We start from the raw sequence: 14162 nt of genomic DNA, 5'->3' as shown, positions 1-14162 counted from the left end.
CCTGATTTATCCACAGATAATCCAAGACAGAGCTGCCCAACCATTAATGAATAGGCATAAGGGGCCAAGGTATAGAGTTAGTGATATGAGAGTGAACACTCAGTATCTGGTCCTCCCAAGCACATGATCTTAGGAAGTCCAGTCCAATGACTGCCTGCAACCCAGGGTTGGGTACTCTGCACCCCTCCTCTCCTTCCAATACCAGGCAGTCTTAGAACCAGAAGTGGGGAATGGCCCTTGAGAAGGTTGTCCTGGTTCAACTTCTCAATGCTTACAATAGATAACTTTGAGACGAATCCCTAGTGGGGTTGGCTGAGGAGGGGACAAAATGTTCTGTGTGATGTCTTGCTGGTGGGCTCACCGGGCAGGCACAGTTGAAGGTGTAGTACAGGAAGCAGGTGAGGAGTGGTATCTTCCCCACTGTGAGGTGGCTAAGTGGGCCAACCATCACCCGCAGTGAGGAGGAGGAAATTGATCCCGCCCCTGACACTCTTCCATCCCAGTCACACCTCCCGATCTTCAAAGCCCCACCCAGATACCCCCCTTCTCCTTGCTCTGCTCCCCCAGGCACATGAGTTTGGGCTTGTGCAGGGGTCGGCTCAGTGGTTTCCAGAAGCCTCTGGTTTGCCGTGGGCCCTGCGTGCGAGGCTGTACATGGCGGCAGGTGGATGGTGTGCTCTCTGTCCTTCTGCTCATCACCTTGCACATGGACTCGGGGGTTGGGGGCACGGCCACGCCCCCTCAGGCCCTGCCTGGAGCTGTGGATGATCCGAGAGAGATCGCTGCAGTGACATTAAGGGGAAAGGGGGGGCTGCGGAGGTAGGGTGGGGGGGGGATAGCCAGGGTCCAGAGGGCAAGTTGAAGGATCCACAGAGGGCAGGTGGCTTAGCCAGAGGGAAGTCGGGGCTTGCTTGGGGGAAAAGCACATGCTTCGGAGTCATCACTGCCAGGGGTAGAGGGTGCTGTTATCTGTAATGCCATCACCCTCCCGGAGAAGGAAATACCAAAGAGATTGCCAGGCGCGTCTTGGACAAGTTGATTTATTAGAGCGTTACAGTGGTGCTCCTGCCCAGAGGCACCAGAGCAAGGTGTTCAGCTTCCCTCATCCCCCTCCACCACCACAGCCTCCTGGCTCTCCTCCCTGCGGTTCTCCTGCCGAGTGAACTCCTCGATGACTATGTCCTCAGAGCTTGCAAAGCAGCAGAGGGGAACGCAGGGTTAGGAACAACTCTCTGGGCATCATCCACGTTCCCTCCCTTCCTGTGATTCCAGAACAGTGATCTCTTCTCCGCTTCCAACTCAGATCTGAAGCCCTCTCTGGGTAGCGACCCCCACCCCCCCAACCCATGGATCGACCACTCAAGCTTGTCTCCCTTCGCTCCCTCCCCCATCTCCCAAAACAAAAGTCCCCCCCCCAACCCCGCCACCACCCACCCATTGTGCTGGAGGGGAAACAAGAATGGAGGGTGGGGGAGGGAGGGAAGTGATTGGTAGAATGAAAGACCGAAGGCGAAGGCGGGGGGGGGGGGGGGGGGGTAGTGTAAGGAAGGGAAGAGGGGAAAGGAGGATTCTGAGAAGACCAGGGGGTGGAGGGCGTATGAAAAGCACTGAACTATGACACGAGGCTAAACCATAGGTTTCCACCGCACAGTATTGAAAGCAACACTCCAGGGAAGCTTTTTAACATTGCCATCGTCATAAAATGGAGGGTGGCAATGGGGAAAGGGGGATGGGGTTTCCGGGCTTCACAGTTTCTTACCTAGCAGCCTCTGTAGCAAAGCATGGAGAGGGAGGGACACACGGAGAAGCTGACACTGGGCTCTTCAGTTCCACTGAGAAATGTCTTGTTTCGCTCCCCCCTCCCTTTTTAACCCTCTCCTCCCTTCCCTTCCCCAAGGTGCGTACCTGTGCGCACCCACGCACCCACCCACCCCCTGAAAACCTAGGAACCCGATCTGCCCATTGCTCTACATTCTCTACCCACACAGCCAGTCCGGGATTCCGGAGATTAGAACGGCTTGGTCGCCGCAATCAGGCCCACCGTTCCTGTCAGTCCCCCCTGGTCCCTCACCATGTGATGGCTTTGGATGCATCAAGATCAAGGGCAGCTCCACACCGACGTCGCTGCGAGGATTCCAAAGAAGAGTCACAGATCTCCCTCTGAGGCCACTCCTGAAACCTCTCCCCCTCGGTTTTCTGGTCCTGGGATGTCCTCGGGCTCTCCTTTGGCCCACTTTTGATCTCCTTATGTCCTCACCTTCCCCTTCTTGCTCCGTCCCCTCCCCCCACAGCTTCCTCATGGAGTCTCTTACCTGGCTATCAGGTCACCAAGGATGCTGAGGGTAGAATGACATGGTAAAATTAGCAGCTGGAAATGGAAAGTGGCAACCTAGTTTTCCTGGGGGATAAGGGATCATAAGGCCAACTCAGCCACAGGAGAGGTTTCTGGAAGGGAAGGTAGCTTGCTCACTGAGCACACAGGTTTTGGGAAACTGGTCTGGGAGAAGGGATGGGAAACAGCTTGACTGGGTCAGTCCAACGGGAGGGAAAACAAGTGTGGATCCCTGGCCCCTGCCCAGACAGACCCTGAACTATCACTCACCCTCCACCGGACACCATCAGGTTGACTCTCACTTTGTAGGACACCAGGATCCCCAGGAGCTCCTTGTCCATTCCAGGTTGAAGACTGGAGGTGGTAGTATTAATTGTTGTGTGTTTGTTATAGGGAGGGGAGTAAAGCATTCTTTCCCTCAGTCCCTTCCTGTGCAGCCTTCTCACAGACCTTCCAAGCTCTCATCTTTCCTACTCACTGAAATTCCATTTCTATTCCTAAAGTCCAGTTTTACCATGTCACCCTCTGCTGAAGAGCCACTTGGTGTGGCTTTCATGACCCTTAGCAAACTGGCTTCACCCAGCCTCTCTAACTTCTTCTGCCCTGATTCCCTAATACCAGGGATACAACCTAAGCGGACCCTCTCTCCATGCTCAGAACATGCCATGCAGTTTCCCACCTTCTGGCCTTTGCCTATGCTGTGCTCCCAATCTAGAATGTCCTTTCCTTCCTCTGTTTCTGTTGCTATCCAGATCCTACATGTGCCTCAAGATCTAGCTCATTCAGGGGCGCCTGTGTGGCTCAGTTGGTTGAGTGACTGCCTATGGCTCAGGTCATGATCCCGGAGTCCCAGAATTGAGTCCCATCATGGAGTCCTGCAGCAGACTCCCAGCTCAGCAGGGAGTCCGCTTCTCCCTCTGACCCTCTCCCCTCTCAAGCACTCTCTCACTCTCTGTAAAATAAATAAAATCTTTAAAAAAAAAAAAAAGGTGTAAGTCATTCAGTCTCCTCCAGGAAGCTCTCTCCAGCTCTGCCGGCTTCTTTTAACTTCTATTGAATTTCTAATCTGAACCACGTGTACAAACATTTAACCTTTAGATTGCATTGGCTTTCCTCTTTGTTCCCTGCCTAGGCCATAAATTGACTGAAGGCAGAGGCTGTCTAAAATGTCTTTGTATCCTCCCACATTGCTTAGCATAGGAATGAGCATGTAACAGGTGCTCCCTGAAAAACTCACTGATTGGAAAATAAGACACAGAAAACTGTAGGATATTGGGAAAGTCTCTTCATGACTCTGGAATACTGATCCTTTATAAAATCATACTGTTTGGATGATTTCTGAGGGTCTTTATAGTAGTAACAATCTATAGCCTCAAGATTGATAAGGTATGGATAAATGTAGGGGACAAATAACATTCATCAGATGGTGGCAGATGGCTTTTGGTAGAAGACATACCTAGCACTAGGGCCTTCAAAGACATAGGACCAAAATGAATGATTGGGCAGAATTCTACCAATTCCTATTATGTCATTCTCCTTCTTTTGGTCGTCCTCCTCCTCCATTTCTCATCTCCTAGTCTTTCACTTCTAGACATGCATGAGCTTTTTGAGCTGCAGAGTATTATACAATACAGGGAATTATCCTCACTGCTTCTTCTTTTGCTCCCTGTGACCTAAGCCTGGGCATTGGTCCCATGGGCATTATTTAGCTTCCTGATGGCTTTCAGGCCTGCAGCGGTCTCTGAACACTGGCCTAGGGACATTTTAAAAAAATGGGTAGGCTTCCTTAACAGGTAACAGCTAAGAACTGTATGCACAGCATGAAGAATGGGTAAGGGGATGGTACATGGAGGTTGGGCTTCACGTGTGAGCTTACATTGTGCTGGAGGCTAGATTGGTATCGCCGTGCTTGAGTTTGCCATCCAGCGCCAGGCCCTGTTTCTGGCAGTTGGGAGCCAGGAGCGGAGTTACTTCGAAGCTCTTAGAAAAACTGGAGTTAGCACCTATAGTCTCCCTTTAAAAGAAGAGAAGAACTTAGGCTAGGCTTTGCCAGTTATGCGTACTTTAATTCCCAAGGCCATATTGCACAATTCCATAAACCTACTGGAGTAGCCAAGAGAGTAGAGTGGGCATGTCCAACTGCGGAGAGTGGGAACACTTTTCTCTGGTGGGAAATCCTTATGCCCCTGACCTCCCCGAGTTTTGATGGTCCTCTTGTGGGTATCCACCCTCTAGTTCTCCTGGGAATCCCTCTTATTCTCTCCAGCACTCATCTTGACTTTCCTCAGTCGTGGGTTCTTACCCTCTTCCTTCTTTCCCCAACCCCCTCCTTTGCCTCTAGTCCCTGACACTTTTCCCACCAACCCACCCCTTGGCTCTCTTGCCCCCAGCCCCGGTGCCAGCTCACGTGAACTCCTGGATGAACACGGTCTTGGTGTACTTGTCTAAGGAATACAGGACAACGTCTGTGATCTGGTCAACTGAACAGCCGGGGAAAAGCACGTGACTATAATCATTCAGTCTTCCTCAAAACCCCAACTCACTGCCCTTAGATGTGACCCGACATATGGGTACAGTATGCATGTTGTACTGAGATGCGCTTGTGGGCAAAGAAAGATAGGCATTTTGGTAAGCTTGCATTAGAGAGAAAGTCTAGATGAATGCAGACTGCGTAAGTGAGGCAGCATTTTGGAAAAAGACCCGTGGATTAGGAACCAGGTGCAGGGGGAATAGGAAAAGAAGCTCACCTGAAATCTTGATTTTTTTGATGACCTTGTTGGTGCAGTTGTTGATAGAAATGTTGACAGAGATGGGTTTGCCGTGGTAGTGAACCTGAAGCAGAGGGAGAGGCTTATCATGAGGCTGGAGGGAGAACCCTTAGATCGAGACCCAGAATTCCTGCTTCCTTAACAGTGTTGCTGCCCTGGCTTCCGTCTCTGGCTACCCAAGAAGGAAATCAGTGAAGGATCAGAGTTTTGGAGGGGTTTCAGGGTAAGAGGTCAGGAAGTGGGGTTCACAAACCTCCCTGTCCATCGAGGCCTGCAGCTGTAGGGGCTGAGCTGACAGAAGGAAGCGACGGGTCGTCTGGGCACAGGGGCCAGGGCCTGGTTCTGGGGGTGCAAACTGTATTTTCCGAACCACCAGCCGCACGGAGTCTCTGAGTAGAGGCCAAGAGGTTAGCCAACACATCTCCCTGGGGACTCACAGACTTTTTTCCATGCCAACGGCATGGCCTGGTCCTTGCTTGGGGTGGGGTGGGGGTGGAGGTGGCGTAGAGCTTCCCCCAGAAAATTCCTCTAGACCCTCAGTGGAGGCATCCATACCATGAGTCGGTGAACAATGGCTCACTGGCCAAATGTGGCCTGCTGCCTGTTTTTGGATGGCCCACAAGCTGAGAACGGTTGTTGCATTTTTAAATGGTTGAAAAAATTCAAAGAACGATAATATTTCATGACATGTGGAAATTATATAAAATTCTAATTTTAGTGTCTATAAATAAAGTCGTATTGGAAGACAGCCCGGCTCATTCATTTACATACTGTCTCTGCCTGCTTTCACACTACAATGGCAGAGTTGAGTAGCTGCAACCGAAACTATAGGGCTGGCAAAGCCAAATTATTTAGTTTTTGGCCCTTTCAGGGGAAGCTGGCCGACTGCCCTGGAGCAAGGAAGAGAAGCCAGAGGGGAAATCAGAGCTGGACCTCTGAGTCGGCTGTGATGCTACTATGGAGGTTACAAGTAGGGCTCTTTCAGTCCTGATATCAGGATCTGTTTCTTAGCCCAGTCTGGAGGCAGGGGTTTTGAAGAGGACTAAAGACTACCTCTTGGAGATTTTCTCCTCCAGGTTTTCAGCACAGAAACTCTTCACTTCAAAGTCAATCCCACAGGCCTGCAAGGGGGCAGGGGCAAAGAGAACTCATTTCTGACTATCCTTTCCTCTTGGGTCTCTAATGAAATGCCTGACCCCATCTCTTAGGGGTCTGTTTCAGCAGTCTTGTCCCCCTGTCCACCTGCCCCTCTTCCTGGTATTGACTATCTCTCTCCCTTTCTCAGAACCCAGACCTTACCTTTCCAGCATCTTCAGGCCCTGGCTGCAGCGTCACTGAACAGGGAAGGTTAACAGCCATCTGGGGAATCAGGAAGAGGTCAGCAAACAGGAGAAATAGGGAACCCCTTCCTCTGTTTTCCCTCTTTAGCTTCCCCTCTTAATCTCCCCCTGGAAACCTTGCCCAGGACTGGGGGGGTGGTTAGTACCTGCAGGGTAAAGGGGTAAGCATTGTTCCCCAGCTTTTGCAGGAGTCGCTCCTGTAGGACTGTGAGGGGCCCTTGGGGGCTGGTGGGCTCAGGTGGGAACACCTGCTGCACCTGCACATACAAATCTTTGCGGAACATCAGACCAATCACATCCAAGTCATCGTGGCCATAGCGGAAGGCACATGTCAACGTGACAAACACTGCAGGCAAAGGAAGAAGAGAGTGACTTATCATGCCTGAGGGAGATAGGAAGTTCTTAAATGGCCCATGGGAAGACATGGAGAGACAAGGGAATATGACTGAAACCATGTGGCCATGAAGAAAAGGATTAATACATTAGACTACAGTAAAATTTAAATCCTCTTTACATTAGGAGTCTTTATGAACAACAAAACAAGCAAAAGCCCAGGAAAAAACATTTGTACCATGCATAGCAAACCAAAGTTTAGCGGTCCTAACCTGAAACTAATGAATGTTGTGTGTCAACTCTACTTCAATAAAAAATCTTCGCATTTGTGAGATATAAAGAACTCCTGAAAATCAATCATTTAAAGATCCCAATATAAAAGTGTGCAAAGAGTATGGAGAGGCATGATATAGAAAGGCCAGTGAGATGTGAGAACATGTCAGGGTGCCTGGGTGGCACAGTCGGTTAAGCATCCGACTCTGGGTTTTGGCTCAGGTCTAGAAGTTCCTTCGTGAAGGAGTGGAACGATAGAAGTTCATTGCACACTGCTGGTGGGAGGGTAAATTAGGACAAACACTCTGAAGAAACTCCAAAGTGAGTAAAACTGAATCTGCTTATATATTATGATGTAAGAAGAATTTAGAGGAACTCTTGCTCATGTTTATGTGGAGATACATATGAGAATGTCCATTGCATCAATATTATATTTGCCGTAGCATAAAATTAGAAATAATTTTAATATCAGAGAAAGAATGGGTAATACAGCTATGGTATATTCATATAATAGAATGCTAAACTGAGTTTAAATGAACTAGAGCTCCATGTATCAGCATGGTTAAAACTCAAAAAAAAACTATTGAGTCAAAAGAAAGCTAGCTTCATAATGATACCCATGATCCAATACTGTGTATATGAAATTTAAGAGCATGTAGAACGATACCAGAGTTGCTCACAGATATATAACTATGGGTAGAAGTATAGTAACATCATAGGAATAATAAACACCAAATGCGGGATAGTTGTTTCCCGGGGAGGAGGCCGGGAGGGAAGGAGGGAAAAAGGAGGGGAAATGGGATTAGGGAAGGACACATGGGAGACAAGTTTGTTTCTGTAGTTCTTTTGGAAGCCAGGCGGTGGGTACAAGGTATTTATTACGGAATTCTCTAGGGTCCGACTACCTCGGCTTGAGTATGACTTGTACGAATCCCTCGAGTTCTGTGAGTCTCAGTTAATTCACCTGTCAATAACAGGAGCTCTGCATATGTTATTTAGACTTCACAACAATCCTCTGAAGTATCATTACTGTTTTTTAAATATTCATTTTCTTAAGTAACTTTTACATCCAGTGTGGGGCTTGAAATCATGACCCCGAGGTCAAGAGTCACATGCTCTATAGACTGAGTCAGCTAGGCGCGACTCTTCTGAAGTATTATCTCCATTTCACAGGTAGAGAAAATGAGTTCAGAGCTGCCCTGGTCACTTAACTGTGTGACTCCAAAAGCCAGACTTCCGTATGCCCAACCCAGGTCATAGGAGTTCCTGTGAGGAGTTGATGTATAAGAAATCCTTTTGGAAACTGTAATTATAGATGTGAATGATGACGACAGTTATAGGAATACTGGCAGAAATCGGATAGTTATAATTGAATTCATACTTATGCAGCTGGTACCTAAGATGAGGGGCAAATAGCAAGCTGCGTCAGTGAACTAGCGGAATATGGGATGGGGTGCAAAAGCCCTGACCCACAAGAAAAGAAAAGTACCAACAGCCACACACTAGGAGAAAGCAACTTATTTCGTATTTTTATGAGATCAAAATATCGAACAGCCAGGATATCTGCTTTTCAAATTAAGAACAAGGAAAGTAAATCTATATTGAAAAGATACAATGAAGACTGAAAGTAATAATAATGGTAGTATTTATAAGGACTGGGGCAATGGGTGGCCTTATATACTGCAGGAGGGAGAGTCAATTGGTACAATCATTTTGGAGGGCAGTCTGGCAATAGAAACTTTTAAAAATGTGTGAATTCGGGATGCCTGGGTGGCTCAGTCAGTTAAGCTGCTGCCTTCAGCTGCGGGTCATGATCCCGGGGTCCTGGGATTGAGTCCTGCATTAGGCTCCCTGCTCAGCAGGGAGCCTGCTTCTCCCTCTGCCTCTGACTCTCATGAATAAATAAATAAATAATTTTTAAAAAGGTTTTCTTTATTTGACAGATAGCAAGATAGCGAGAGAGGGAACACAAGCAAGAGGAGTGGGAGAGGGAGAAGCGGACCCTCCACTGAGCAGGGAGCCCGATGTGGGACTTGATCCCAGGACCCTGAGATCATGACCTGAGCCGAAGGCAGATGCCTAACGACTGAGCCACCCAGGTGCCCCATAAATAAAAATCTTAAAAAAAAAAAAAAGAAAATCGATCGTTTTCATTTTTAAAAATTCAACATCTGCTCTAAAGTTATCAACTTATGGTTGTGGTTGTGTCTGTTAGACAAACAGTACCTCTTAATCATGTGAAAACCAGAAAATACAAACAAAAAGAATAAACCCAAGCTCTGCTGTCATACAACGTACTGCAGAGATAACTGCTGTTAATATCTCTTGCACCTGCATCGCCACTTCATGTCTCTAATTAAACACAAGACTACCATAGGCCTTTGTGCCATTGCCTTTTGAAAGCGAATTGTTTATTTTGAGAGCACTGTAGACTCACATGCAGTTGTAAGAAATAATACAGAGAGATCCCAGATAGATTTTTGTTAAACAATACATCTATACTGCCTTACAACTGGCCTTTATCACTCAGTAATATAGCATAAGCCTGTTATACATCAACAAATGAAACTTGAGAGAAAAAAATATCAGAAAATTCACGAATAAAAACATCTTCATAAAAGGAACAAGATATATAGAAGAGCCAAGGAACAAACTGAAGAAACATACCCAACTTAAATGAATAGTCATAAAAAATTCTACCAAGGGACATAAAGAAAGACTCAAAATGGAAAAGACATCCTCCTTCTGGATCAACATGCGTTTTCTAAACTAAGTATTTCTTTCTATAGGTTATTCTGAAGGTTATTCTAAAGATTTTGTAGGAACTTGGAAAAATGATTTAGGGTGTTTTTTATTTTTTATTCTATTCTATTTATTTATTTATGTTTAGAATACAGAGTAATTGAGAGTTTTAAGCTGGTTAATTTACCAGCTATTCCCTAGAATTCTTCTGATATTTAGAACTGGCTGGACTGCTCATCCACACTGTTTAATCAGAAAGACTAAGGTTATTTTATCTCACAGGATCTAAAGGTTATGTTTGAACTAATATTCATCAATTTGTTCTCAACCTTTTTCAAGCCAAACCCAATTTTCAGGCTTACTGAATCACAGAATAAAAAAAAAATTTTTTTAAAAAGCAGTGCAAAAATATTTCAGTGTAATGTTCATCTATGGTACTGTGACCAGAGTAATGTCTCTTGTTACTTGCTGGAGCTATTGTTTTCTTTGTTTCTTTACTTGGGCTCCCCTCCCCCCTAAAAAAGATAGGGGGTTTTCCCTATGTAGGAGAGGTGGAAAGATATATCCCAGAGGTCCCAAAATGGCAGTTTGAAGGTCACATCCAGCCTAAGTAAAAATAAAAATTTTTTGACCTATCCAGGCCTTAAAAAGTCGTTTAGTTAGCTGCCAACATTTGAAGATCAGGAAATTTGCATGAAAATATGGATTTCTGGAATACTGGATCTTTCTATAGCCAGTCTAATAAGCCCATGTTCAGTTTAGCAACAAAGCAAGGGGACCACCAAAAATAATAAGGAAATCTAGAAATTTTAGAAAGAAACTATTTTTAATTCTTGTACACATGGAAATGTTGTGTACTTTTGAAAAATAAAATTTCATTTATGTTTTAGAAATATACCTATGTTGAATATTATTTGGGAAAGAGGTACCATAATCGTTTTAGAATTTGGGCCTCTGACGGTCTTATTCTGTGCTTCATTTCCGGTTCCTTTCCAACAATCGGAAAATTTGGCCTCACTGGGCTAAAATTCCCAGTTGCTTGCCCCCACCAGACAAGGCATTCACAGTTCCCACTGATTTTTGTTTTTTTTTATACCTCTCAGGTACACTCATCCACTCTACTCATTCAGGTTACTTGCGGCATAGGTGACATTTCAGTTTGGGGTCCCTGGCACATACAAAGTCCAAGAGAATTTTTACTTACTCTTTCTATCTTTTAAGTAATCAGGGTCAACCAGGACCACACCATCTGTAGAGAGGGAGAGAGAGGGCACCGCAGTCAGGAAAAAGCCTTAGACTATGAAACAGAATTGGATCCCTGAAATAGTTCCTCCCATTTTCCCCTTTAATTAGCCTCCTCTTCTGCATTTTCCTTTCTTGGTTTTCTCTTAGTTCCTGGCTCCCATTCCCTTCTCCCCAGGCTCTTTCCCTTTTTGAACTCACTGACCAATGGGATCCACCATGTCCACATGGTCCACGAAGTCCCGTTTCCCCAGGTAGAGAGTAAGCTGTTGTGGAAGAACCTGGCATGTTACTCTCATAATCATCTTTGAACGGATTCCCCTGAAACCCCCAGCAAAAACCCTTTGAGACCTTTAAGGTGGTACCCACCTGCCCCTTTTGCCCTCTAATTTGCCCGGCTAGGCCAGGTTCTCTCACCTTCCCATTGGAGCAGGTCTTCTTATATACCCTATAAAGAGAAAATCGGAAAGTAAATAGGGAGGGTCATTGGGAGAGAAGGAAAGAGGAAAATAAGGGAGGGGAAAGGAAGGGAAGTGGGGGAGAAAAGGAAATATTCCTAGGATTAGGAGAAGAGGCCCAAGAAGCATGAAAGGAAGTAGAGTTCAAATTGTAAGTAGAAGAGAGGTTAGAAACTCTTCTACCCCAAAGGCAAGTACTTGGGTTCAGGTAAGGGACAGATCACAGATTCAGAGAATTAGAAGGAGTTCTTACTTACCTTGAGATGTTGGCCATGGAGTTGACGTTGTGCCTTTTCTGAGAAGACGGAAAGAAGGAGGAACGTTCAGTCATCTGGTTCCTATTCTCTTTGCCCCATTCTGGGATACCATCCAGACACACCCAATGTGGTGTAATCTTTCCTCCTTAAATAGACACCTCGCCACCATCAAGCACTTTATATTATCCCTCTTGCCAAGATTTCTTATTCAGTCATACTCTCACCCATCCCAGACATGGGGGGAAAAACTATTTTTACAAATTGTCAAGTAACCATACTGTCTGTTCTCCAGGAAGGGCATGGTTTCCTGGAGTAGCTGGGGCATTCTTGAGCACCTTTATGGAGCAGGAACTGGTCTGGAACAGGGCTGGAGGGATGCCTCCATCCAGACAATTGGAGGAAAATTGGACTGGATGAGGCTGGACGTCACCTGGCACACAGTAGTACGTGTCAAGATGTGTTTGTTAGATACACGAATAAATGAATGAAGAAAAAATGGATTCTGCCTGCTTTTGCTCCTACTTTGGATTCTGAGCCCGAGTTCACCTCACAGTGGCTTTAACTCTCAGCTAAGAGGGAAAAAAAGCATGGGAGAGAAGGGTTTTGTGCCCTCACTCTCTTGGTTGTTGGTGGCAGAAATCTCTATTGAGGTCGAAAGACTTCCTTGCATCTGTTCATCACTCTCTTCACCTTCCCCCAATTTTCCCATACTTAACCCCATCCACGTCCCCAGGTACTAGGCCTTGGAGTGGGGACCCTTAGAAAGAAATAGGGGGATGTCTGTCTAGTGTTTCTCTTTGTTGCATTTCAGGTCTGGACTGAAGGGTGAGATTTGGGGAATTTCCAGAGGTCTCTCATAGGGTGTCTTGACCCAAGTGCCTGCTGATTGTGTCAAGAAAGGTGCCCTCAAGTGCTCCTTGATATATTCCTGGGGTTGCTAAAGGTAAAGGATATGGGACCTAGTATGGGCTAGAAATAGAGGAATTTGGACTATTACCTGGGGAGAGAAATGAGGCTCACATCCGTCTCCAGGTCTGTTTGCTATGCTCGCTTCCCCAGCCTCTTATAGTTAAGGTCCTTTGAATGTTTAGACTGGTGGGGGTCAGGGAAGGAGAATGGAGTTGGGGGGGGGCATAAAACACTGCTTTATAAATAGCTCAGGTGCCAAGAGTTTGGAAAGCAGATTAAAGGCTAAAAGATTAGTGGCTAAGGATTAGCAGGTTCTTGCTGTTGGGACAGGGTGGGGGTAGAGGGTTGAATCTGATGGTGTTAAAGTCTGGGAAGCTTGCGAAAGGGAACTACAGGGTTTTGGCCTCATGAGGCCTTGAATCTGAGGACTAGGATCAAAGGGGAGTCGGGGATATTAAAGGAAAAGCGTGGTGAGGGATAGAAATAGGAGGGCTCAAAGTATGGGTCTTTGTGATTCTGAAAGGAGAGCCTTGTGTCACCCTCTAGTGTTTCTATGTCTCTTGATCAGCTATTACAGGCCACACAAAGGCTAAGAGTATGGGAAAGAGTACCCCTTCCTCAGTCCCCCACCACGTGGGACTTGGGACTCTTGAAGCCTACTGTTTAGAAACCCTGATTATCCCAGCTTATGTGCACAGCAGGAGTCAATCTCCTGTAAGTGGGAGTGGTGACTGGGGAGGGGAGGCTGATTGTGTTGTGCTGTGTGTGCACATGTCTGTGAGCTCCGAATGTTTCTTGATGGAGAGGAAGGTAACAAAGGATTCTTGGCCCAGGGACAGGTTCTCCTGGAAGGACGTTGCATGTGGAGGGAATAGGCAATTGACATCTGTATCACTCCCACCTAGAGCAAACCTTCCCACCCAGTTTTTGACTCTCCCCAATCCCTGAAACTAAGTCCATGCTAGAGGCTCTAAGCAGCTTCCCTTGCCTCATATGACCACTCATGGAATTAGAGATATTTCTGTCCTACAGCTGCCAGGACCCCCACAATGGCAGCAACAAAAATAATCTTCCTTTCTTGGCTGTCCTCACAGGGTGCAGGTCCAGGCTTTGTGGACATAGAGACCGTAGAGAGAGAACCTCTAATCTCTGGGACTACAGGACCCTACCCTGCCTTCAACCCCTCATAGAGCTGGCTGGTCTTTAGTATCTATACATAGATGCCCACCACCTTCCACAACAGGAAGTATGTTCTTCAGAGCATGGCCATGACTATGGCTCAGAGGGCTGGGCGTTCCCTACCTCCTGCTCTCTACTGTGGCTGCTGGGCAGCTGTCCTGTATTCTTTTTGTACAGCAAACTGTGTTAACCTTTGCCATTCCTTGCCAATACACACCCCAGGAGCTTGTCTTTTAGTTGCTATTACTCTGCCCTTCTCAGGGATTTTCAGATAGAGCTGGAAGCCCAGACTCTGCAGGGACCATTGTGGGACTAAAACTAATGCTGGA

General features: G+C 46.6%; 1 protein-coding gene across 1 annotated transcript; it reads right to left on the bottom strand.

Annotated features, from left to right (window-relative positions):
* Positions 1 to 1040: 1040 nt before the first annotated feature.
* ARR3 (arrestin 3) lies at positions 1041 to 11819 on the bottom strand. Its single transcript, XM_059156802.1, has 16 exons — positions 11746 to 11819; positions 11448 to 11478; positions 11236 to 11296; positions 10993 to 11037; positions 6587 to 6786; positions 6400 to 6459; positions 6154 to 6221; positions 5354 to 5489; positions 5080 to 5164; positions 4740 to 4812; positions 4209 to 4346; positions 2603 to 2686; positions 2313 to 2336; positions 2072 to 2124; positions 1760 to 1769; positions 1041 to 1189 (listed from the first exon to the last, which is right to left on the bottom strand). Exons 1-16 carry the CDS (start codon positions 11817 to 11819, stop codon positions 1093 to 1095), a joined length of 1239 nt encoding a protein of 412 aa, XP_059012785.1. The 3' UTR covers positions 1041 to 1092.
* Between the last annotated feature and the right edge of the window lie 2343 nt (positions 11820 to 14162).

Source organism: Mustela lutreola, chromosome X, assembly GCF_030435805.1.
Source record: "Mustela lutreola isolate mMusLut2 chromosome X, mMusLut2.pri, whole genome shotgun sequence".
Taxonomy (NCBI): domain Eukaryota; kingdom Metazoa; phylum Chordata; class Mammalia; order Carnivora; family Mustelidae; genus Mustela; species Mustela lutreola.
The sequence above is the reverse complement of the archived record's forward strand: the minus strand, read 5'-3'. Positions and strand labels throughout refer to the sequence as shown.

What these genes read in the sequence shown, in the direction of transcription:
- ARR3 (XM_059156802.1), bottom strand. Translation starts at nt 11,819, where the DNA reads ATGACTGAACGTTCCTCCTTCTTTCCGTCTTCTCAGAAAAGGCACAAC. An exon ending in TTACTTAAAAGATAGAAAGA is followed by an intron (nt 6,787 to 10,992) that starts GTAAGTAAAAAT and finishes CTTTGCCTGCAG; the next exon opens with TGTTTGTCACGTTGACATGT. An exon ending in CTTACCCCTTTACCCTGCAG is followed by an intron (nt 6,460 to 6,586) that starts GTACTAACCACC and finishes CTGATTCCCCAG; the next exon opens with ATGGCTGTTAACCTTCCCTG.